We start from the raw sequence: 21603 nt of genomic DNA on the forward strand, positions 1-21603 counted from the left end.
GGCATTTTGTATCTCCAAAACATGATTTCGCTAGAAGTTTCAAACCTCCTAGATTCGAGTCTACGACTGACAGAGTAAGTCTGTCCATGCACAGTAACTGTATAGCACAACTGGGACGACTTATGTGACCTTCAGCCCCCAATTTGGATCTTTGCTCTGCGATTTTCAGTAGCGATTTTTTAGACCTTAGAGATCCTAATACGAGAAGAAATGCAAGTCATGTGATCGTGGTTCTATCTTAAAGCACAAAAATTGAAACGATGTTTGTCCTTACTGTCCAAAGCACACACTGCTATACTAGTATTTCCAAGAGGAGCCAAACCAGCACCAGCTAGGCACCGCAACTTCACCAGAAAATTGATAAGGGAGAGACACATACATGCATTAGAGTGAGTCAATGCATGGCTCTCCATATTATAACATACGCCGCGGCCAGCCACGGCATCAATGCCATTACCAAGCAAAGGCCACGATTAGCTAATAGGTGCATAGATGAGACAGTAGCTACATTGAAAATGATGTCACTGGTAAAATTTGTATTTTGGTACCGAAGGCATGTATATATATTGCCAAAAATGCTATCCACATTCTCTGAGGTTGTAAACTTATTTGAATTCTAGTGAAAAAATCATCGCGCCAGTCCATCATACAAAAATTAGAAAACTCATTGGAACCATACCTATTACTGACTATGATATCTGGATGTCAAAATTTCCTACTGTTCCTCACCAGTAGAACTTGATAAGAACTCTGATGCATGGAGTCGATGCTCCTTGGGATCAGAATGCAACAAAAGAACGGTATTGTTTTCGAGCGTACGGTCCGCATTTCTAGTCTAATAAATAACGCCTTCTAGAAAAATATGTTGATTTCCTTTTCACTCATCTCATATACATGGTCTCTTGCATCTGTTAAAGCACTCTGCATGATGAAATTGCATCAAGACAAAAGCGAAATTAGTTAGAAACCAAAAATGTCTACCCGGTGAGACCTCCTAGAAGAGGATGAGAAGAATACCTGCCCAAATTTAGTGAGGAAGTTACTCGAAAGGTTCAGAGATGTGACTGTCACATCTTCATTGGCCTTTAGTGCTTGAGAAATTGCAAAAGCCCCGTCATCCTGAACACAACACCATTATCAAACGGTGCATGAAGATATCAACTAATCTATGAAAAATAAACCAGTAAACGGTGTTGATACGTACTCTAATCTCATTGAACCCTAAATCCAATGAAGTTAAGGCTTCATTAACCACTTTCAAGCTGCGAGCCAGGCAAGATGCACCCTGTACATTTCAAGTTATTGAAAAAGAAAATGGAATATGAGTAATCAAGTCACTTAATGGGAATATCATGATAGTTCTTATCTACAGAAACTAACTTCATTGCGTAGTCCATTTGCCCTCAAGTCCAAAACACGTATAGTGGTATTATATTTCAACATATCTGCAATGAACTCGGCACCCTTTGCTCCTATCTGTAATAGATTTAATATTACACCGTTATAGGATCCTAATGAGTTTCAAAGATTTACCATAAAACCCAAATCCAGAAATCGTAAAGCATGTTCAAAACAACAAATTACCTGGCACCACCCAAGCTTAAGGGTTTCTATGTTTCCATTAAACTTGAGAACTTCAGATAGAACCTTCACCCCATCTGGTCCGATGGGATTATAACCAACTTCCAACTGAGAGGGACAGACAGACAGACAGAAATGGGAGAGAATTGTAATGTCGTTACATCAAAAATAAAAACGAAGGGAACCGGTAATAGGAAGAAAGACTTACAAATGTAATAATAGAATTATCTTTCAACGCTTCAGCTAATGCAGTCACTCCTTCAGCATGAATATTATTTCCCCCCTGTAAGAATGAGTCCCAACTTTCATAAACAGTATAATAAGGCTTCTCAAAAGTAAGAAATATATATCAAGGAACACAGCAATAGATAAATAATTTAAATCTGCATGAGGAATGCTGACAAGCACATTTTTCTCACCAAGTCTATGGTTGTTATAGTCCGGTTTTGCTTCAAAGCATCCGCAATGTGTCCAGCTCCCTACGGAATTAACCAAATTTACACCATTAAGAATAGAAGCTGTTCTTTATGTAATAAAATTTATAACGATTGGGGTTGAGGCATTTTAATTACATGGTGTGTCTCACCTCACAATGAAATTAGTTCCATAGAAAGCAAAGATTAAAATTTAGGTTATCAATTATCTCTTTTCCATCTTAAGGTGTCATGGCCAGCAAATTTTGAACAGTGATAACAGGAGCAGAAATATACAGGACAATAACCTTAAAATGAAGAAACAATATATCCCTAATCTATTTGAAACAATAAATGCTCCACTTCCAGTGACTAAACAATGCACACAATGATTATAACAGAAGTAGATAACAGCTTGAAAACTCTCCCGCATCCTTGATGTCACTTTAACGTAACTATATACAACAAAAGTAGTTAAGAAATTGAAAACACTACCTCATCCCCTATATCATTCATGTAAAGGTTCAGCCATAGCAAGCTTTTTGTCCTTTTGATATATCCACCAACATGAAACGCACCTTTAGCACTTATTGAGTTGTTGCCGATGTCTAAAAGAGTCAGTTTACCTAAGAATATTCTCAAATCAGATAAATTGCAGAGAAAATTTGTTGACCAAAAGTCGCAATAGACAGAGAAAAGTGCAGACCTTTATGTACAGCTAAACCTGACATCAAAGCATTCACTCCTTCATCTCCAATGGAATTACCATGTAGATGGAGTTCCTGCATATATACCATAGCTACTTATCTGAGAGGTCTGACAATTTCCAAGTTCCTTTATTAAATTTCTAAAGCAGCAACATATTTTCAGGTGAGGAATAATATATCATTGCCAGACTAACTGAACATTCATAGAGTATTTTGTGCCATTTGTAACAGAAGAATAGAAGTGAATGAGATATGTACCCTTAAAGATTTGTTCCCCTCAAGTCCTTTGGCTAAAGCATTGGCGCCCAAGGCTCCACCATAGTTGCCACTTTAACATAAATAGACAGTCCGGAAAAATTCAGAACGAACAGAAATTAAGTGCTGCTAATATGAGCTTCTTAACTTAGAAGGCTAGCAAAGATATAGCCAGAAACCACACAACAAATAGTCTATATAAACTAGTTACTATATTATGAGTAAGATACATAGGAGGAGATGTCACTAACTTTAAATGTAAGTTCCGTATTGTATTGTTCTCAAGAAGAGCTCCAGCAAGACTTGTGAATCCCTACCTCCATTTCCAAACAAAAAAAAAACATAAAACCAAATCAGTTACTCAATCATGATTCACTTCACTTAAGATTACACTCTCTGGACGCAATTACTTACAGAGTAGTCAATCATATTGTTGTTAAGCTCCAGAGCACGCAAGCTTGAATTTCTCTTCAACAATTCTGCAATAGCCTTTGCACCCTGCACAATAAAGCAAGAAAATGTTAAGCATAGAGTTGGTGGAAATTCTCCTCTTACAGCTCAAAAGCTCATGACTTTAGTCATCAGAACAATAGTTTTCATTCAAGAAGTAAGTGAACCTCATCGCCTATGTCTGTACTGTTTAGCTGCAGCTTTTCAATGCCATTATTGTTTGCCAATATATCACAAAGGCACTGTGAACAAGAGAACATCACACAACAATTAGGTCTGAGCTATAAACATCAAGCAATAAAAACTCTATCGATGGAAAAATATAGACCAACCTTTGCTCCATCATCTCCAATAGCATTCCCAGAGAGATTAAGCGTCTTCAACATCATGTTAGCTTGAAGAACACCATCAAAGGCTTTTATTCCAGTAGCAGTTATTCCGTTTGCAGCAAAACTTACTTCTTCAGCAATCTGACACATAATATAAGCACAGACTGTTAACATAGTACAAAATTGTATATAAAAGCTGGACTGCGAGTACTGCATCTGATACAGATCAAACGCATACTACACAAATCAATGAGATCAACAAATTTACAAGTACAATAGGACCACACAGCGGAACTATGTGAGCTAAAAACTATAACCTGATTGTAGCCCAAACTCTCAGTAAGGAAAAATAACCCATCATCTCCAAAGTTACGCCCTGCCAGACAAAACAATTAACGGTCAAAATAAATTGTTGCCAACATTAAAAATAGTATAGATATTTTGGTAGTTGAATCATTAAATTGTACTCAGGCTGGCAATCCAAGAGAGGAAAAACATTATTGAGATGACTCAATTCTTAAATAATGAGCAAGAAAGAAAAACTCTTCTTAAACATATAAGCAACGACAATGAAGTTTGTATCAAGAAGAAATTCATATAAATAAGTAACCTTATGCATCTTATCTTATTACCTGAGTGGAAAAGTAGAACATTAACTTATCAATACTGGCTGATTCTTAAGAGCCTGAAATTGTAGATAAGCATCATCGTGAAGTAAATTTACCTGACAAATCGACGCTACTGAAAGACCTAAGTTCCTTGGCAAAGTCATTGAGCTTGAGCTTGGACTCTCTCTCAATCTTTGCACCAAAACCTGACAACAAATTTGATCCCGCGGAAATCGACCACTTCATTCCTCCCTGCTCAGGCGCCTTGCTGTCTACAGACGAAGTCATCCTCCCCTTCTTTGGAACAAGAAGCTTCTCCACCAGCTTCCACATAACTGTCAGCTGAAAACATCAATTAGTGCGCTCACAAAATCGCCATGTACACACACCAAATGCTAATCATCCTCATCATCATTTCATATACAAATCACAGTAAACTAGACAGTAAAATTGTACAGACCACAGTAAACTACATAGTAAAAACCAATTCCTCCTACTTCAAACTCATCTAGCATTTCATTGAAGAACAAGCATTTCAGAGATTGAGAGCAAAATCAGTACCAAAAGTGACGGCGAAGAAAGAAGCCGCCGGAACGACGAAGGAAGCGAGCTGCTGAACCGGAGCAGCAACAGAGCTGACGCTCTGAGACTCCCTATACACTCTCCGAGAGCTAGCCGGCCGTCTCGCACCGCCGCCGCCGGCTTTCACTACTAAACATCTCCTCCTGAGCGGAACGACCGGCGGCAAACAAACGCCGCGGCTGAACAAGTCACTCCTGGAGCCTCCGGAGTCGAGTCTCCGTCGCAATTGAAACTGATGAACACCGAATAGCAGGATTCAAATTTCAATTCGTTCAAGCAAAAACAGTTCGAGAGAGAGAGAGAGAGAGAGAGTACCTTGGGATGAGAGCAGAGAGAGAAGGCGGAAGTGGAGCCCATTAGAAGAGCATAGGGTAGAGGAGGTGAATGAAGCTACGGCGGAGATGACCGGATTACGGCGGCGAAGGTTTTGCTGCAGCGGCGGGGTTTCTGGAATTTGTTAGTTGGCGTTATCAGAGCAGAAGAAGAATGATCAGTGGTCTATACACTGGAAGGAATGAAGGATCGCATTGTTGGGCTTATTTGTATTTGTTTTGGGCCCAAATATTTACAAGTCTTCTGAATTGGGCCTGTTCCCGGCTTTGTAGCGCACCCATGAATTTGATGAGTGCACCAAGTAGCATTGGCCGGCGAACGGAGGACAAAGCTGATTCCAACAGAAACTTCGATCATGCTGAGGAGAATTGGGAGCATAGAGTCCTTGTTTGCCATGATATTGTAGCTGGCTTTGTCCTCATTTTGTTGGTAACGAATAAGGGACTTCGAATTCTTGGACAGTCCGATTGGCTATTCATGATTCCACCTTGTTATATAAACGTACCATGAGCTGCATGGTAATTGGTAAGTGGTAGCTATAAGCAAAGAGAGGGATTATCTTTCTCTAATCAGAAGTTGATACGCTAGACATGGCTAATCAGGTCATGTCGGCGGTGTTACTCGCGGCGTGTTTCGCGGTGCTAATCATGGTTTGTGCAGCAGTTGGAGAAGGCCAGCGGGCGGTACCTCTAAGCAAGCAAGGAATGAGGCCATTACATAAAGAAATGAAAGTGGTGAAAGGGTTGAAAGGCGTAACAGGCATGCGGCCAACTCTTAAGAACGTGAAAGTGACGAAAGGCATGAGGCCAATACCAACGAAAGAGATGCCGCCGATGCCACCAATAGCGAAACCGGCGAAAGAGATGCCCCCCATGCCGCCAATAGCAAAGGTTGCCAAAGAGATGCCGCCGATGCCGCCAATAGCCAAGAACATGAAAATCACAATCAAGGGGATGAGGCCAGTACCAAAACTAGTCGTGAAAGGGATGCCGCCGATGGCAGACATGCCTCCAATGCCCGGTATGCCCCCAATGCCTGATGGCACATCTATGACGCCGCCGTATCCCAACTCAAGCAGCTTCACATATCCGTCCTCACTGGTGGTTGGGTTCCTTGCTCTCGTCGTCGCTTTCTTTTTGGCCTAGATGAAGGGGAGATGAGATATATCACATACAACTGTTGGTTATGTTTTTTCTCTATCAATAAAAGGGCTTTGGTTGGAAATGAGATATATCACATACGACTGGTGTGAGTGTGACAATGTCACGGTATCACTATCAATAAGGGCTTTGGTTGGAAATATATTCATAAATTTTACAAACAAGGTTTCAGCTCTTAATTAAGAAACAACTCAAACACATGTAATATATTTGTATACATATATATATTTTCAACAATTTTGAGCCCTAATCATTTGAAAATGTTTAGTGGTATGTCATTCCGATCACAATTTGACATTTAAGATTTAATTAAAAAAATTACATTTAAACTATTTTGTCAAAGACTTTCTAAAATCATACACCACACTCCAATACAATAAACCCTAAAACCTAAAATCTTAGTTTAAAATCATATATACCTATAAATATTATTTTATAAATAATAAAAATATATTAAATTATAATTTTATTATAACAAATTCACGTATTGAAATATAAAAGATAAAAATGATTACTATACATTATCACTCGTTACCGTACCATATCAAAATTTCTCCATCATTTCCATCATCTCATCTGAAAGATGCTTGGATCCCAAATTATTCTCCTAACTGTCCATACCAAATTAAAAGGTGTCTTATCATCGAAGTCATCAATGTATTCTAAATTTACTAAAAAGAATATATAAATAAAACAATAATTAATGGTATTGATGTCCATCGGGCCCGTAGACATGGCTATGACGTATTGACATGTCCTTGACGTCCATCTTTCTGGGCCCAAGATGCCAAAACTGCCGTCCCACCCCCGGAATCGGGCCAAAACCGCCATCAAGTCTCCGCTGCCATTAACCGTCACGGTTCCCACCACACACCAAGCACTATATTCACATAGTCACACATGAATTGAATACAAGTGATCCATGAAAGTTGTGTTTTACACTAATAAAATGAACAACATACACATGAAGGCTGTCGAGTTTGAATTCACACGCTGCTTCTTCTCTATTACAAAGGTAAACACGTGTGAAGTTCTCCAAGTCTCTAGCCTTCGGATACCCCTTATTTCAAGTAAGTTTTTTCGCCATGAATGGATTTAGTTCTTAATTTCCTCCTATTAAAAAGGAAAATTGATTGATTTGCTCCCCATCCCATATTGGTCACACAAAAAACTAAAATTACTCTTTACTTTCTAGTTACAGTTGATAAGATATTAGCTTATCAAACAAATCAAACAAATCTGAATCAGTTGAGCAGAATCATATCTTCCTTTTCAAACAAAAGAAATCAAAAGCTAGTATTTCAACTGTACAAACCAGCATTGTATGTTTAGAATAACTTATGCGTTCCAGTTCTATTTCTAAGTTTATATGTGCATGTGATTGATCATTTATTTACCTTTTCTGGTTTCTTCTTTTAAGAATTGACAATGGTCATGGAAGAACGCTGGGAAGTTGTTGGGGACACTTACTGCAATGCATGGCTTCTTAGAGTTGCAGAACCTGATCAAAGCGAGGAATTGTCATGCACCAAGGTTTTGATGTTTATCAAGGCCATAATTAGACGGTTTGAAGCGCAGAGGCCTAATGCTACTACGGAATTTGATGTTGATATGTTGTTAACAGAAAAGAATTGGAATGTGGAAGAAGATGAAGCCACAGTCAAATTCGATTACGATGAAGATTGTGATCTTGTTGCTGCCATAAAGTCCATTTCCGACGCACTCTCACGCCTGCAGGTTCCAGTCCAGACTCATTCTTCCTTAATGGACAGAATATTGTTCCAAGCCTCGAATGCCTCAAAGAATTGTGCGAATGATCATAAAGTCCTGCGTATGGCGGTGGAAGTTGATCTTTATGTTGCTGAGAAGATATAGATTTAGCCATTTACGACTTCTTTGAGTTCTTCACTTTGTATTTCTATCTTATTAGCTATAACAGTCGGTAGAGTATAATTTTACTAGGATTCCAATCGATGAAAAAATATATAATTTCGAACTGATATATGATAAAGTGATCTGGGGTTCACATCCAAAACCAATTGGCAATAGATGGAGTGGCCCAAACCCTTATAAACCCACAGGCTAGGTTCCAATTCCCAATGTGGGATTTATATTCTCAACACGCCCCCGCACGTGTGGCGAATTTTCAAGCCATACACGTGGACAACATTTTGAGTGACGTGGAGTCCGTGTGGCCATTTGGGCTTCACACGTGGACGTGGGTAACCCGCTCTGATACCATGATAAAGTGATCTGGGGTTCACATCCAAAACCAATTGGCAATAGATGGAGTGGCCCAAACCCTTATAAACCCACAGGCTAGGTTCCAATTCCCAATGTGGGATTTATATTCTCAACAATATATTGGATAAATTTTCTTACTAATGTTGGTTAAATTAATAGATGTCTAGTTGCAGAACAGTCTAATGTAATCAAGCTCAAATGAGCAACTACATGAATCTATAATCAATGAAATAATTGGGGTAGCTAAGGACATCCACATATTCTCACATACGGAGATGCAACTTCCCAGATGAATTCGACAGGAACGAATAGGCAAAGGTAGCATGTAATGCAGCACCAATTGGAAAGACATCTTCATCAATGACATAGTAAGGACTATGCGGCGGATATATAGCTCCTTTCTTCTCATTTCTTGTGCCTAGGAAGAACATTGATCCAGGTACCTTTTCTAAGAAGAAAGCAAAATCCTCACTCCCCATGAAGGTAGGAGCTAACTCGGTATTTTCATTTCCAACAAGTTCATTTGATAAGCCTCGAACTTGTTCGTATATTCTCTCATCGTTTATGGTAGGGGGAATGTTTGGATGTCCTTCCCCCAAAAATTCTACCTCAGCAGAGCACCTATGCACAGCTGCCTGCCCTTTTACAACCTGAAACAGTTTGAATTATTTGGATTTAATGTCAATGTGTATTTTTTCTATTTTTCAAGAGTAGTATAACTGTGAATTCAGTCAACTTGTACCTCTTCTATTCTCTGGCTGAGAGCATTGAAGCTCTTCTTACTAAAAGCTCTATAAGTACCAGCTATTGTAGCTGAGTCAGGGATGATGTTAAATGCAGACCCTGCTTGGATCATAGCTACAGATACTACCTGCAAAGTTCAAGACTTCAGTTAGTACTAGTTTTCACTTCAAATTGCATACCAAAGAAGACAAACAAGTTGAATAAAAATTTACCCCGGAATCGAGAGGGTCTATTTCTCTAGAAACAATGCTTTGCAAGCTGACTACTGATGCTGATGCTGCCAAAATTGGATCAATGGACTGTTGGGGATGAGCTGCATGACCCCCTTTCCCAATAATCTTTGCTTTGAAGCTCCCACAGCCAGCTAAAAATTCTCCAGGCCTCGATGCAATTACGCCGCTAGCGTATCTATTCACAATGTGAATCCCAAATATGGCCTCCACATTGTCAAGTACCCCTTCTTTGATCATGTCCTTTGCGCCTTCCCCACGTTCCTCAGCCGGCTGGAATATGAGAACAACTGTACCCTGCAATTTATCTTCAACTTGTTTGAGTACCTTTGCAGCACCAAGTAGCATTGCAACATGTGCATCATGCCCACAAGCATGGAATTTCCCATCCACTTTGCTCTTGTGCTCCCATTCCACCAATTCCTGTAATATTCATATGAAGTGCTATCAGTATAATTGAGAACTGCTTTAAGAAAACCAATCTCAAGATCCCATTTTCTGGTTTTGAGTCCCTCTCCTTTCCCACACACAGTACCAGACTACAGTAATTGATAAAGAGGCAAAAGGGGTATCTTTGAAGTCTGTATCACCTCAAAAACTGTTCAACATATTAACAATCGTATACTTTGATCTAATTGAGCACCATCAATAAAAGGAATAAAACGGAAAGGTCATCTGAATCATTTAAGCAGCAATAAGTATCTTTAGTCATATACCATAGTTACTTAACAAGTAAATTTCCACCACACATATATAAGCATCAATGATCAATCTGACCAAAAACAGCAGTACAATATACCCTTGAAACTAGAATGGTAATACAATAATTACAGAAACAAAATTACCTGCATTGGCAGAGCATCCATATCAGCTCTTAGAGCAACAAAGGGAGAAGAACCAGAGCCAATAGTTGCCACCACACCGGTCTTCGCCACAGGCCATCTATACGAAACACCTAGTTTTTCAAGCTCACGCCGAATGACTGCACTTGTTTTGGTTTCTTCAAATGCAAGTTCTGGGTTTTCATGGATTTCTCTCCTCACATCCTTCATCCAATTTGCTGTGCTGGGTTCCTTTGCCATCCTCACTATATCATCCTTCACTGATTGATTTCCATAACTGATGGATGGCTTAATAGTATGCGGTTGGAGGTTGAGAGAAAAACACAGAGGTGTGGCAATGGAGATGAGGAACCAAAGTTGCAGGAGGTCCATATTGGCAAATGGTGGATACAATAAATAACACAAGGAGGTTGTTTATATATATATACAAGAAAGTGAGGAAACCTGTATTACTTATATATCGATATGAGAAAGACTTTTGTGTTTGAAGTTTGAACTGTGAAGTTTGAACAAAGAAGAAGAAAAAAATATCTCACTGCAGCCAAAATATACTGCACTGAGTAGGATTGAAAGTGCATGACAAAAACAAAACTACAGAAAACGGTATATATTCTAGAGAATGGTCTTTAAAATCGTGCGATTTAGAGCATCTTATCGTGGAACTCATTCCATAAACCAGGTCAGTTAGGGGGGCAGGAATACGACATCGTAGATCAAGTCAACATTGCACCTTTGACTCAATTTCGAGGATAATATAGTTGCGAAGTAATTAAAATGAGACCGTGAGACGTTAATTTCTATCAAGTTTCAAAATACGATGTGGTTTTTCACGCCTTCGGTTTATTTTTCTTAATCGATTCAGATTCGTCTATAGTGCAGCGCTGCATACCATACATACTGAATTAAACGGTAGATAGATGGTGTCTTGAAATGCACGTGGGGTATATGAGATGTATTGACGGTGAATTAGGAGCGCTGCACGCATGAAGCGCTACATCATAGAATTTCTCTAATCGATTCCAGTAATTGTAAAACTTGCAAACTTCTTATAATTTTAGAATTCACATTTTCTGAGTGTAACGTACATAAGAGAAATTGGAATGCATTGTATTTGAGCAGGGACGATTGACTAAGGGATGGAGAGAACGTGGTGGAATTGATCAGTTGGGGCTAGTCACTAGTGGACATATAGCTGATCGAAGAGACGTGTACATATGAATCGGTGGCTGGAAGTTCAAACTGGCAAGGGGATCTGTTTACTCACAAGAACAGACTTAACTGGCTCTCTTCTTTCCTTTACGGCAAGACAAGGTCACACTCAATTATCTTCTGCTTGTTTTCAAAGTCATTGAAAACGTGCCAGTGCTGGAAGTACACACAGTCGAATGGTCATTTCATATATGCTTCCCTAGTTCCCTTCCATCAGTCTATTTTGGTCTTTATTTTCATTTTTGCATGTGAAAGAAATGATTCATGTGGCGACAGCAAAAATTATGTTGGCCAGAGTCGTGTCATCTTTATCCTTGTACTATTTAGCACCGATTCATCATGCGTAGTTGAATGTTCTTAGGAAAAAAAAACAATTTTAAGCGCTATATGGTGGCTTTCATATGAAAAGGAATGTACGTATCAATGTTTTAACAATTAACCATGGTGAATTATGAGGAAGATAATTTTATTGATACCGAACTTTAAAATAGCGTTTACTGTTTTATCTCGACACTATACTGAAGAAGAAAACCTGCTTATTGTTATATATCTCATAATTGCAATACTCTACTTGCTGTCAGCGCTAACCTACCGACCCATCAAGAGTATAAGACCACAGACCCACCAGGGGGATTAAAAATTTGCCGACCATTATTTTTGTGTTAATTTTTTTAAACTCATGACATATGTTTTTTTCAAATTCATATTTAGATAATAATTAAACAATTAAACACATATCATTAGTTTAAAATGGTAATGGTGAGCACAAGTTGGATACAATAATGATGATCGGTAAATTTATTTCACACCAAGAGGTGAATATGAAGATTTTTGTTAGGGAAAATTTTAAGATTAGTAAATGAAGTCAGAGACTCAGAGTCACTATTAATTTCAGTACATCGAGTTGCAAAACATAAACATTAACATTAGCACATCTAGTTACAACCCTGATCAACTTTGTGTACACTCCATTAGCACTCAGGTATAAATGTATAATTACCTTCTGTTGAAGGATAATATGACACTTTCAATTCTCCTATCTCACACCCCTGACCAACTCTCTCTCACAGAGATCAGACCAAACCACAAAGTCACGGATCTCCACCGCCGCAGCCTCTACAACAATGATTCTTCCACCTTCCAATTCCACACCACCAAAGGAAGCCATGATTATAATTACACAACACCAAGAAAAGGCATGATTTTAAGCTATTTTCGAGTATATATCAAATTTATCGTTTTTGTTAATTTTAATTAAATTTAATATATTAATAAACATATACATCAAAATATACTGAATAAATTCAAGAAATTAAAACTTATAGAAATAAATATACTAAATAAACTTCATAAAAAATATTTGATTTTTTGACAATTAAAATACATAAATAGTATTAATTGATAAAAATAGAGGTGATCATTCATCATAAACTCTCTCGGTATCGAATGTTATTGACGAAACTTTTATTTTTTTTAAATTATTTTTTCAAAACGACGTTATTTTCATTTTTTTTAAACACTCAATTTGACCTGATATATCGTTATTTGACTTGATTTTCCGAGTTAACCGATATAATAGACTGATAAACAACTTATCGTGTCATTTTTTAATATTGGGGATATATCGAGAATATATTCCTCCACCGCAACCTCAAACTAGACCACCCTACTTTCTCTTCGCAATACTTCAAGTCCATCATCGAGCTGTCGTTATATTATACGGTGGCGCGATCTTTGCCTGCTCAGATTCGTCTTCCTTGCGTCCAATGACCATGACGATCTCAATCATATACACCATGGCCTTCTTGTTCGAATTGGTTTCTTATTCGCCGAGGATGAATACAAGGCCAGCGGTGCAGTTTGATTCTGGGTCTAAATTTTAGGGGCAAAACCCAACTTGATTGATCTGCAAGAAGCGCAGATTGGTTTAGCTTTTGCACAAGGGAAGTGAGTCGGAATGAGGAAATATAATAGACAGTGGGGTCGGACCTTCGTGGATTCCGCAGCGGAGTTTTGATTGCAGACGTAATTTCTTATGCTTATTTATTCCATATCAAAAAGGAGGCAGACATTTTGAGAGAGCAAGAAATGTAGCTCTAGCAAGGGCTTTGATGTCTCTCTGTTCAATCATGTGCGCGGTGAGAGAGCTGGGTGTGCAAATGAGAGGAGATTCAAATTACCCCTACAGCTTCTGACATCTGTGTCTAATCTAACACCATCACTAACGGGGTGTGTGTATATTGGGTCGGTCATTCTACTTGATGTATCAAAATTTATGTTTTGCAAATTCGTATACTGAAATTCACAGTCTCTTATTTCATGTACTATTTATAAAAAAATTCCTTCTTATTATGCAACTAGAGATGAATATGTAGATTTAGAGGCTACGAGACTAGGCTGATACTACTATACTTAGGTTATGATAATTCAAATCATTGTAACAATTCAAGAAACAATGTAATATTTATATAAATATAAAATTTATCATCTAAGAATTTGCATAATTAGTTTCCTCCAACATTTCAACGAAAGAACAAATTCCCTACATTATATCATCAACGTGTATAACATCACAGATGGATACATTTTACAAAATTTGTGTGGATATATGTTTATATAACTCCAAAATTCATACCTAAATACAGTTGAAACACACAAATTAACTGAAACCTACCAGTCATGATAGCTTTGATGCCTATCACTTCTAAACCTGGATCTGTCCCTTGTCCCAGATCATAAACCTCTTCACCCGCCGGAGACTCAACGTCCACCGGAAATGGCGACAAAGAACCCTCCAAGTCGGCGTTAAACAACGTCATGACACTTGGCAAGTTCCCCAATACATTCATTACAAACTTGCAGAAGGGGCTAGGGTTGTTGCATTGGGATGCATTCCGACCAAGCCATGGCAGTGAACATGAGGACGAGGCCCAGCATCAACTTCAACGCGACGAACCACCTTTCCTCCGGGCTCCAGCTATCAATGAAGGTTAGCCGTTATAATGCCAAAATGGGGAAGGAAGGGAGATTTCGGGCGCAGAAGTGACGCCTTCAATCTCAAAACTTAGGGGAGAATGAGAAAATTAACAGAAATTGGTAGTTAAAGATCACGGACATGTATTGATGTTAATACTTTTATTGTGTAAGGTTCAGTGAAACAAAATGTATATAATAGACAGCTCTTCATCTTGCAAGCCATTATTACCCAAAGCTTATTATGCAGCATCATTCATACGGTAAGACAAAAAAATTCATGCAAAAAATGTAACCGAGTAGATAAGAAAACCTTCATGGTTTTTCAGATAAATCGTTCTAATTTACATATACAGATCAGTACAAATGCGTGGAGGTAACGGAACAAGTGGGATATAAATGGAGCATATTTGATCAAAAAAGAATGACATGGGGCATACAGATAAATAAAGAATTTTACATAACAATGAGCTGTTGTAAACTTTGCAATGCCACAATAATGAAGCCAAATCATTGTTCGACACCCTGGTTTACCAAAAGCTCAGACTTGTACTTTGCTTCAATGGATACCAGACCAGCACAACCAAAATTTGCGTACTTTACTGCCTGACGGGACTTCTCTGCAGCACAGGGAGCTAAATCATAAAGCAAAACCTACCTAAAAAATGAAGTGGAACGACTGCACTGGAAATAGAAAATGTCATGACTTACTGTGTCAGCAAGGTTTTCTTTTGTCGACCTTCAAGTGAATGTTGAACCATTTCTTTTTCTTAGTTCGATCTCTGAGTGTAGATTTCTTCTCTCTAACTGGAGCACCTTCTTTTTCCTCCTTCGAATGACCCCTATTTCTACTCCTACTTGAACTGCGCTTTATTGGAGGAGCAGTTGTATACAGTGCATGTATTTCATTCCTCTGCTTGAGAAGCTCATCAATCTGAGAAAGAAACCAAGATAGAGGGAAAGAAAGAGCAAACGCATATGTATCACAAAACTATGCAACAGGGTTTTTAAACAGAGTTGAGCAAAAGTTTCTGAAGAGTTCCACCTCATGCATTTCTTGTGTATATCTACTGGTCATCTCTGTAAATTGTGCCAAAACCTGTCCATATACCATGTGAAAGGCTAAGATAAGAGAGCTTTGCAATTGATAACATGCATCTGCAGAGCAATGCTTGGGAAGTATAAGAGTAAGGCAAAGATATTTACCTCTCTGTACTCTGTCTCAAATTTTGACAACTCTACTCGTTTTGTAAGTATGTGAGCTTCCACAGTCCTTAAATTCTCCTTCTCTTCTGGAAAGGGTTCACAAGAAAGAACTTCTATTGTGTAGGTTGCACTTTTAAAAAAGTTGTCACCTGGATACAATTTGCAATAGAACAAGGTTGGTACTGAAGTTCCACAGCTAGTACCATAACATAAGAAGCTAAGTAACAAAAGGAATTACAGACCATAAACAGCGAACACATGGGTTCCAGCTTTCAACTCATTCAATTCACATGGCTGAAATCCATCCAGCTTTTTGAAGAAGGCTGAATCGGGATCCTTTGCAGCGGCCATCTGGAACCAAAACATCCAAAACCCATATTAAGAACAATTTGATTAACAAATTCGAAACCATTAGATAACTGAAATTTGAAAATAGAATTCATATCACAATTCTTATGGGCTCACCGAGTTCAATGTATGATCCAACCGATATACGGGAAAACCAAGAAAATACATCCCAGCAGATGTAACCTTTCCTGTTTTTGCACTGTCCTCCTATATCAATAATAATTGCAAATGAGCAGCATAAACCAAACATAATAAACAGGCACATTCCCGTGACAATATACTGACATAAAAACGTAACAATATACTGACATAAAAACGTAGTAGTTACACCATATCATCTAAAACTGAGAAGAACAGTGCTCTGCAACCACAAATTCTATGCACGTAGGGGTCCATTACTGAAAGAAAGCATTAACACCGTAACACCTTTTTTGTTCTTCCTTCGACATTCCCTCCCTGTCTCCCTCTAAGGCAAAGTAAATTAGGAAGAAGAAACAAGACTAGAAGTCTTGATCGATTAAAAAGAAAGGAAAATCATATTCTCTAGTCTCTTCACATGTAAACAAAGTTGAGATTACATCTGCCTTGTAAAGACGGATGGTAGAATTCAGATTCAGAGAATTGTCCTATTCTTTAAATCTCATATGCAAGGCGGATTTACATGTATAGATGAAAGCTAATAGAAGGGGCTAAGGAACTCAATATATGATTCGTGGATACCCAATAAATCATAACTGTAAGGAAAACTGTTGTACCTGTAGGCAAAGGCCCAATCCACCATTGTCTTCCCGATCAAAATATAACAGCTGCACAAGGACAACTACGCTATTGAAACTATTGATTATCCATGATTTGAAGTGAAGAAAATAATATTACAAATATCTTCTTGGTAATAAGATATGAACTCCAATTCTATTAACCATAATATGATTCACCACTCATATAATCAATAAATTGCTCGATATGGTAAAATTAAAACTTCACTTGAGACCATCTGCTAAATTGCCTACTGTTCCCCCAAATGACCAAACCACAGGCTCAAATTTGTTTTTCTCTTTGGCCGAAAGATTTAAAAAGAAAAACTCAAGAAAATTTACATGCAAGAGATGGACAAACTGTAAAACTTAAAAGTCAAATGCATGAAATTAAAAAGAGTCACTTGGACTCAAAGCTACACTTTACAAGTCATGATAGGATGCCAAGAAAAGCAATAACAAGAAGATAACAGAATAAAGATACATACACTAACCAACACAGAATTCATAAAAACTGACATTACTAAGAGATTTAGATTAATACCTTGAACTTGCTTCTGTCAGATGACTGCACTTGGCAAACCAAACCAGCTCGTGCTTCGCTTTCAGATATTTCGACAGAATAAAAGTGACAACATTGCTTCTCAACCTGTTGTAAGATATACTAAATAAGCTGAATAATGAATTGCTTCTCAACCTTTTAATAAAAAGAACTCAGCCAAATAAGGGTTTTATACCTTTTTCGTGACAGGCTGCCCCAATATAAGTGGACGAACAGTGACCATGCCATTTAGTGCCTCCTCCAGGACAGTCGCTGAGACAGTAGTTTTAATTGGCACCCCGAGTTTACTGATGTGTAAAACATCATTAAGACCCCATCAGAAAGATGTTCACACTTACAGCCAAAAGAAGACAACTTTGAAGATTAGACAAGCACTAAAATAAGCCAAATATACCTAAAAAGAGCAGCAAACATGGTATTTACTGCCCCCAAGCTTGAAAGATCCAATTCCAATTCTTGGCTTTCTGATTCAACAGCCTGATTAACATACAAAGGAATTAGATCAGCAAAAAAACTCATGCTAAGCCAAGGAAAATAAAATTGTAACAACAAAATCCGAATGAAGGACATGGTAAGAAAAAAACAGATGTCATGTCAACAGCCATACGTGTGAAATCTGATCAAAATGTAGGCAACTGAGCTACAATAGTCCAACATTTTAAGCACACCAAAAAATATCTCACCTCAAAGCCAGATGCATCATATTGCCGCCGTTTGTCTGGATCAGACAAGATGTTATAAGAAAATGTGACTTCCTTAAAAACATCAGCTGCTTGAGGGTCATTTGCATTCTTGTCAGGATGGTACCTGCAATGATAAAGTTGGAACATTATCATTGACATGTATTCTCTTATTTCTTTATCTCTATATGAACCCTCGCAAACCAACTCAAACTACATCTTACCACCAGACTAAAGACCAATGCACATTTTCAATTCCTCCACATTATACAAGAAAATACCAATGACACATAATATATGAGAACCTGAAATTTCTCGGTACAACTTATCACATTTGATAAGATCACAATTTGACTGACAAGCAAAGTAAACCAAAGACACTAGGCACCCACAACACTTCTGTTTTTCTGCTGTCAAAAGATTAAGTCCAAAATGTGTCAAATTTCTTCACCAATACCATCAAACATATTGAAGACCATATGGACCTCGCAGTTTATTCAACTTGCCTGCTTTGATAAACCTAATACTCTAACTACTTAAACAACCTTGGTACTGCAGCTGCCACCAGTGCATGCGGAAGAACAATTATTGCAAAATAATTCCTCAGCTCTGGTAAAGTAGATGCTCCCAAAGAAAGGAGATACTCTCACATAATGCAATTCTTCAACAAACTAAAAACAAACAAAGCTAATCTTACTTCTGTTCGCAGGTTATTAAATACAACCATAGTAAACCAGTGAAGTCACTTCTCCCCCATTTAGAGTCAACTGGATATTGCATTTCACAGTGATCTTCGTCCGACAGGCCAGAAATTTAACTTTACTAATCCCACCAGGTACTAAGTCTCAAGTCCACTATTGTTAGCACTCCTAACAGTACCGTAATGGTGAATCCTCCACCAAACTCATAAAACAATACTAATTACATCCCCCTCACCGTACATATCATCATTCTTTTGCACTTGAGCAAAATTTTCACTCCCACAACCATGCTCTATGAGTTTACCGTAGTATTATCGTCCACGATTCAACAAGAAAGAAATCGTAACTCTTGATTCACATCCGGAAATCTCAAGTTTATCCTCAATTTCAAAACAATCTTTCACTCCCTAATACGCTCTCTTTTAACCACTAGTTCACCAACACACACCAAACCTCCATTTCAAGCTATAATTCAAGAAAATAGCTCAACCTCTAATCTAACACTCATTAATTTCTAGGCAAAACTATCAACATCTACTCCTAAGCTAACAAAACCCCTAACAAAGATTGACACTAGTGAAATTTGAGCTCCCAATTTCAAAGATTGATACATCTTTCTTTATCAAATCAATAACCACACAGAAAACCTAAACCTGAGTTGAATCAAGCTGAAAGCCAAATCCAAGAACGAAAGCAATAAAACACAAATTCGAAACGTACTTGAGGGCCATTTTCCGGTAAGCGGTCTTGATTTCCTGGTCGGTGGAGTTCCTGGAGACGCCGAGGACCTCATAGGGGTCTCGCCGGAGCTGCTTCGCCGCCGCTTCAGGCTTCTCCGATTTCGATCGGCTGTTCGACGGCATTTTCCGAATTCAAATTTCGCCGGCGGAGCTCTTTATTTCGTCAAACAAACAAAATAGAAACCCTACCGGAAATTTTCACGATTCCGAAGTTGAATTTAGCCTCATTTCCGATAAGTGTGGCATCCCGAACAGCCTTGGAAACCCTAGAAAAGATAAACAGCGATGGACTCCATGCACATCCGAGCTGTCTCTAGAGAGAGAGATTAGAGAGAGCTGAGAGAGAGAGAGAGGGAAAGAGACAAAGAAATTGGAGGGGGAAATTAGGTGTCATTTTAGTTAATATAGTTAAATACGTCAATTAAATTTAATTAATTTTGTCTAACTTCTTAATATGAAAATTTTGAATACGAGTGGGACCGGTGGTAAAATGCGCCGGGGTGTGTGGTGGCGCACGGGGGACGTTGATGTCTTTGGCCACAAATCGGCCACACGTGAGCGGCGCGTGTGGTGTTAGTTGTGGCGGCTCTTAGTTTAAATCGAAATGAGCGGTTGTTATTTGGGGTGTTAAATACTTAAATCAATGCTGAAAAGGTAAGTATTGAAATCGCAATCAGTGGGGTGGGTTTGAGTTATTGATTGTGAAACTTGACCTTGTGATTTTGATTCGTGATTATGGTGATGGTTGATGATATTTGTTTGTTTTTACTATTATGTGACACTATTGTTGTTTAATGTTTATTATGAATTTAGTGAAACATGTCATCGTGCTCTAGTTGTGAGATTGAAATTGTTTTAAACTATAGATTCATTTGAACCGTTGTGGGAGATTTACTTCTACATTAATTGTTTACTAATCTTAATTTTGAATCATGATGGGCGTTTCTGATATTAGAAGTTCTTTATTATTCACGGTATAATTGAATGTCGAGAATGTCAAGACAATTGTCGTCTATATGTACATTTTTTTTAATCTTATTCACGGCCATTTTAGATATCAATACAGTTGAGTGATAATCTATTGTTTTCTCTCTATCCTAGCCGCTAGGTTTTCAAAGTTTTCGACAAAATCCTTCCTAAAATTATCGCAATGGTCGATCAAATTCTTTTATCTCCTCACGATGTCTCTGCCTCTCAGAGCACTACCCATGCAGCACGCCCTTCTGGTTCGGCGAGAGTTATTCACAGCCTAGCGGCCTAAGCAGCGGCGGTCTCACACCATTTTAGCATGTATACGATGTGGTCGCTTATTTTCTTGGTAATTCTCCCTGTGGTTAATGTTGGCGGTGGTTGTGTTGTAGGTTCCGTGGTGGAGAACCATGGCGATGCGCCTGATCCTTGGTGATGGCGATCTGTTGTTGGCGAGTCTAATGGTCTGGTATTTTATTCTCCTTGTCCCACGCTGGGCTTTAGGGCGATGATGGTCGTGGTGGATGTTGGCGGCGTAGATATGGAGATAGGGGTTGTGTCAGCTGAAGGTGAGGATGACTGGTCCTCGTCGTTTCTTCTACACGGGGTTGATTGTGTTGGTGGCCCTTTGATACGTAGGGGTATGTATCGTGGGGTGGCCAACAGTACAAGATCTAGTGGCTACAGACAAAAATCTCGCTGAAGGCGTCGACGACGGTTTGGGTCATATCTATTCCAAGGGCCCTAGATCTTGGGCTTTGTTCAAGTTTGGGCCTGTTAGTTTTGACATGTTTTGGCCTATGGTGGGTTTGGCATTATTGACCGACCATGTGCAGACATGGGTGCCTCCTCCACCGGGCAAAGTGACTGAAACTGAGTCGACGGTTCAGAGGAATATTCAACTGGAGGTGGGGATTCAACATCAGTTGGAGGTCTCTCCAATTGGAATTTCAGCAGAGCAGAAGTTTGCTCCCTCTGCTGA

At 38.6% G+C, this 21603-nt stretch overlaps 3 protein-coding genes across 4 annotated transcripts; all 3 read right to left on the minus strand.

Annotated features, from left to right (window-relative positions):
• Positions 1-518: 518 nt before the first annotated feature.
• Positions 519-5398, minus strand: LOC126790582 (uncharacterized). Its single transcript, XM_050516882.1, has 18 exons — positions 5241-5398; positions 4905-5157; positions 4460-4678; positions 4053-4111; positions 3739-3876; positions 3574-3648; positions 3371-3454; positions 3208-3269; positions 2960-3029; positions 2701-2776; positions 2490-2620; positions 2001-2060; positions 1790-1864; positions 1585-1689; positions 1381-1476; positions 1205-1285; positions 1018-1119; positions 519-921 (listed from the first exon to the last, which is right to left on the minus strand). The coding sequence occupies exons 1-18, from the start codon at positions 5280-5282 to the stop codon at positions 853-855; spliced, it is 1797 nt and encodes a 598-aa protein (XP_050372839.1). The 5' UTR covers positions 5283-5398; the 3' UTR covers positions 519-852.
• Positions 5399-8863: 3465 nt separating this feature from the next.
• On the minus strand, positions 8864-10908 carry LOC126790423 (IAA-amino acid hydrolase ILR1-like 4). The gene is made up of 4 exons (XM_050516642.1): positions 10482-10908; positions 9619-10059; positions 9405-9533; positions 8864-9312 (listed from the first exon to the last, which is right to left on the minus strand). Exons 1-4 carry the CDS (start codon positions 10848-10850, stop codon positions 8926-8928), a joined length of 1326 nt encoding a protein of 441 aa, XP_050372599.1. The 5' UTR covers positions 10851-10908; the 3' UTR covers positions 8864-8925.
• A 4029-nt stretch (positions 10909-14937) lies between these two features.
• LOC126790051 (chaperone protein dnaJ 16-like) lies at positions 14938-20006 on the minus strand. Of its 2 annotated transcripts, none has more exons than XM_050516180.1 (12): positions 19633-20006; positions 18215-18338; positions 17926-18008; positions 17707-17818; positions 17514-17618; positions 16970-17020; positions 16332-16421; positions 16109-16217; positions 15867-16015; positions 15706-15759; positions 15372-15594; positions 14938-15275 (listed from the first exon to the last, which is right to left on the minus strand). In XM_050516180.1, the coding sequence occupies exons 1-11, from the start codon at positions 19773-19775 to the stop codon at positions 15376-15378; spliced, it is 1239 nt and encodes a 412-aa protein (XP_050372137.1). In that variant the 5' UTR covers positions 19776-20006; the 3' UTR covers positions 14938-15275; positions 15372-15375. The 2 variants fall into 2 exon arrangements, with proteins under 2 accessions (XP_050372137.1, XP_050372136.1); XM_050516179.1 differs by having other exon boundaries at positions 14938-15280.
• Positions 20007-21603: the final 1597 nt, after the last annotated feature.

Source organism: Argentina anserina, chromosome 4 (genome assembly GCF_933775445.1).
Source record: "Argentina anserina chromosome 4, drPotAnse1.1, whole genome shotgun sequence".
Lineage (NCBI taxonomy): Eukaryota > Viridiplantae > Streptophyta > Magnoliopsida > Rosales > Rosaceae > Argentina > Argentina anserina.

Excerpts from the sequence above, each read along its gene's own strand:
- LOC126790423 (XM_050516642.1), bottom strand. The coding sequence starts at position 10,850 with ATGGACCTCCTGCAACTTTGGTTCCTCATCTCCATTGCCACACCTCTG. Across the intron at positions 10,060-10,481 it reads TGGATGCTCTGCCAATGCAG|GAATTGGTGGAATGGGAGCA; the intron begins GTAATTTTGTTT and ends TGAATATTACAG. Across the intron at positions 9,313-9,404 it reads TCAGCCAGAGAATAGAAGAG|GTTGTAAAAGGGCAGGCAGC; the intron begins GTACAAGTTGAC and ends AAACTGTTTCAG.
- LOC126790582 (XM_050516882.1), bottom strand. The coding sequence starts at position 5,282 with ATGGGCTCCACTTCCGCCTTCTCTCTCTGCTCTCATCCCAAG. Across the intron at positions 4,679-4,904 it reads TTTCTTCGCCGTCACTTTTG|TTATGTGGAAGCTGGTGGAG; the intron begins GTACTGATTTTG and ends TTCAGCTGACAG. Across the intron at positions 3,877-4,052 it reads AGAGTTTGGGCTACAATCAG|ATTGCTGAAGAAGTAAGTTT; the intron begins GTTATAGTTTTT and ends ATTATGTGTCAG.
- LOC126790051 (XM_050516180.1), bottom strand. The coding sequence starts at position 19,775 with ATGCCGTCGAACAGCCGATCGAAATCGGAGAAGCCTGAAGCGGCGGCG. Across the intron at positions 18,009-18,214 it reads ATGATGCATCTGGCTTTGAG|GCTGTTGAATCAGAAAGCCA; the intron begins GTGAGATATTTT and ends TATGTTAATCAG. Across the intron at positions 17,619-17,706 it reads GGCAGCCTGTCACGAAAAAG|GTTGAGAAGCAATGTTGTCA; the intron begins GTATAAAACCCT and ends ATCTTACAACAG.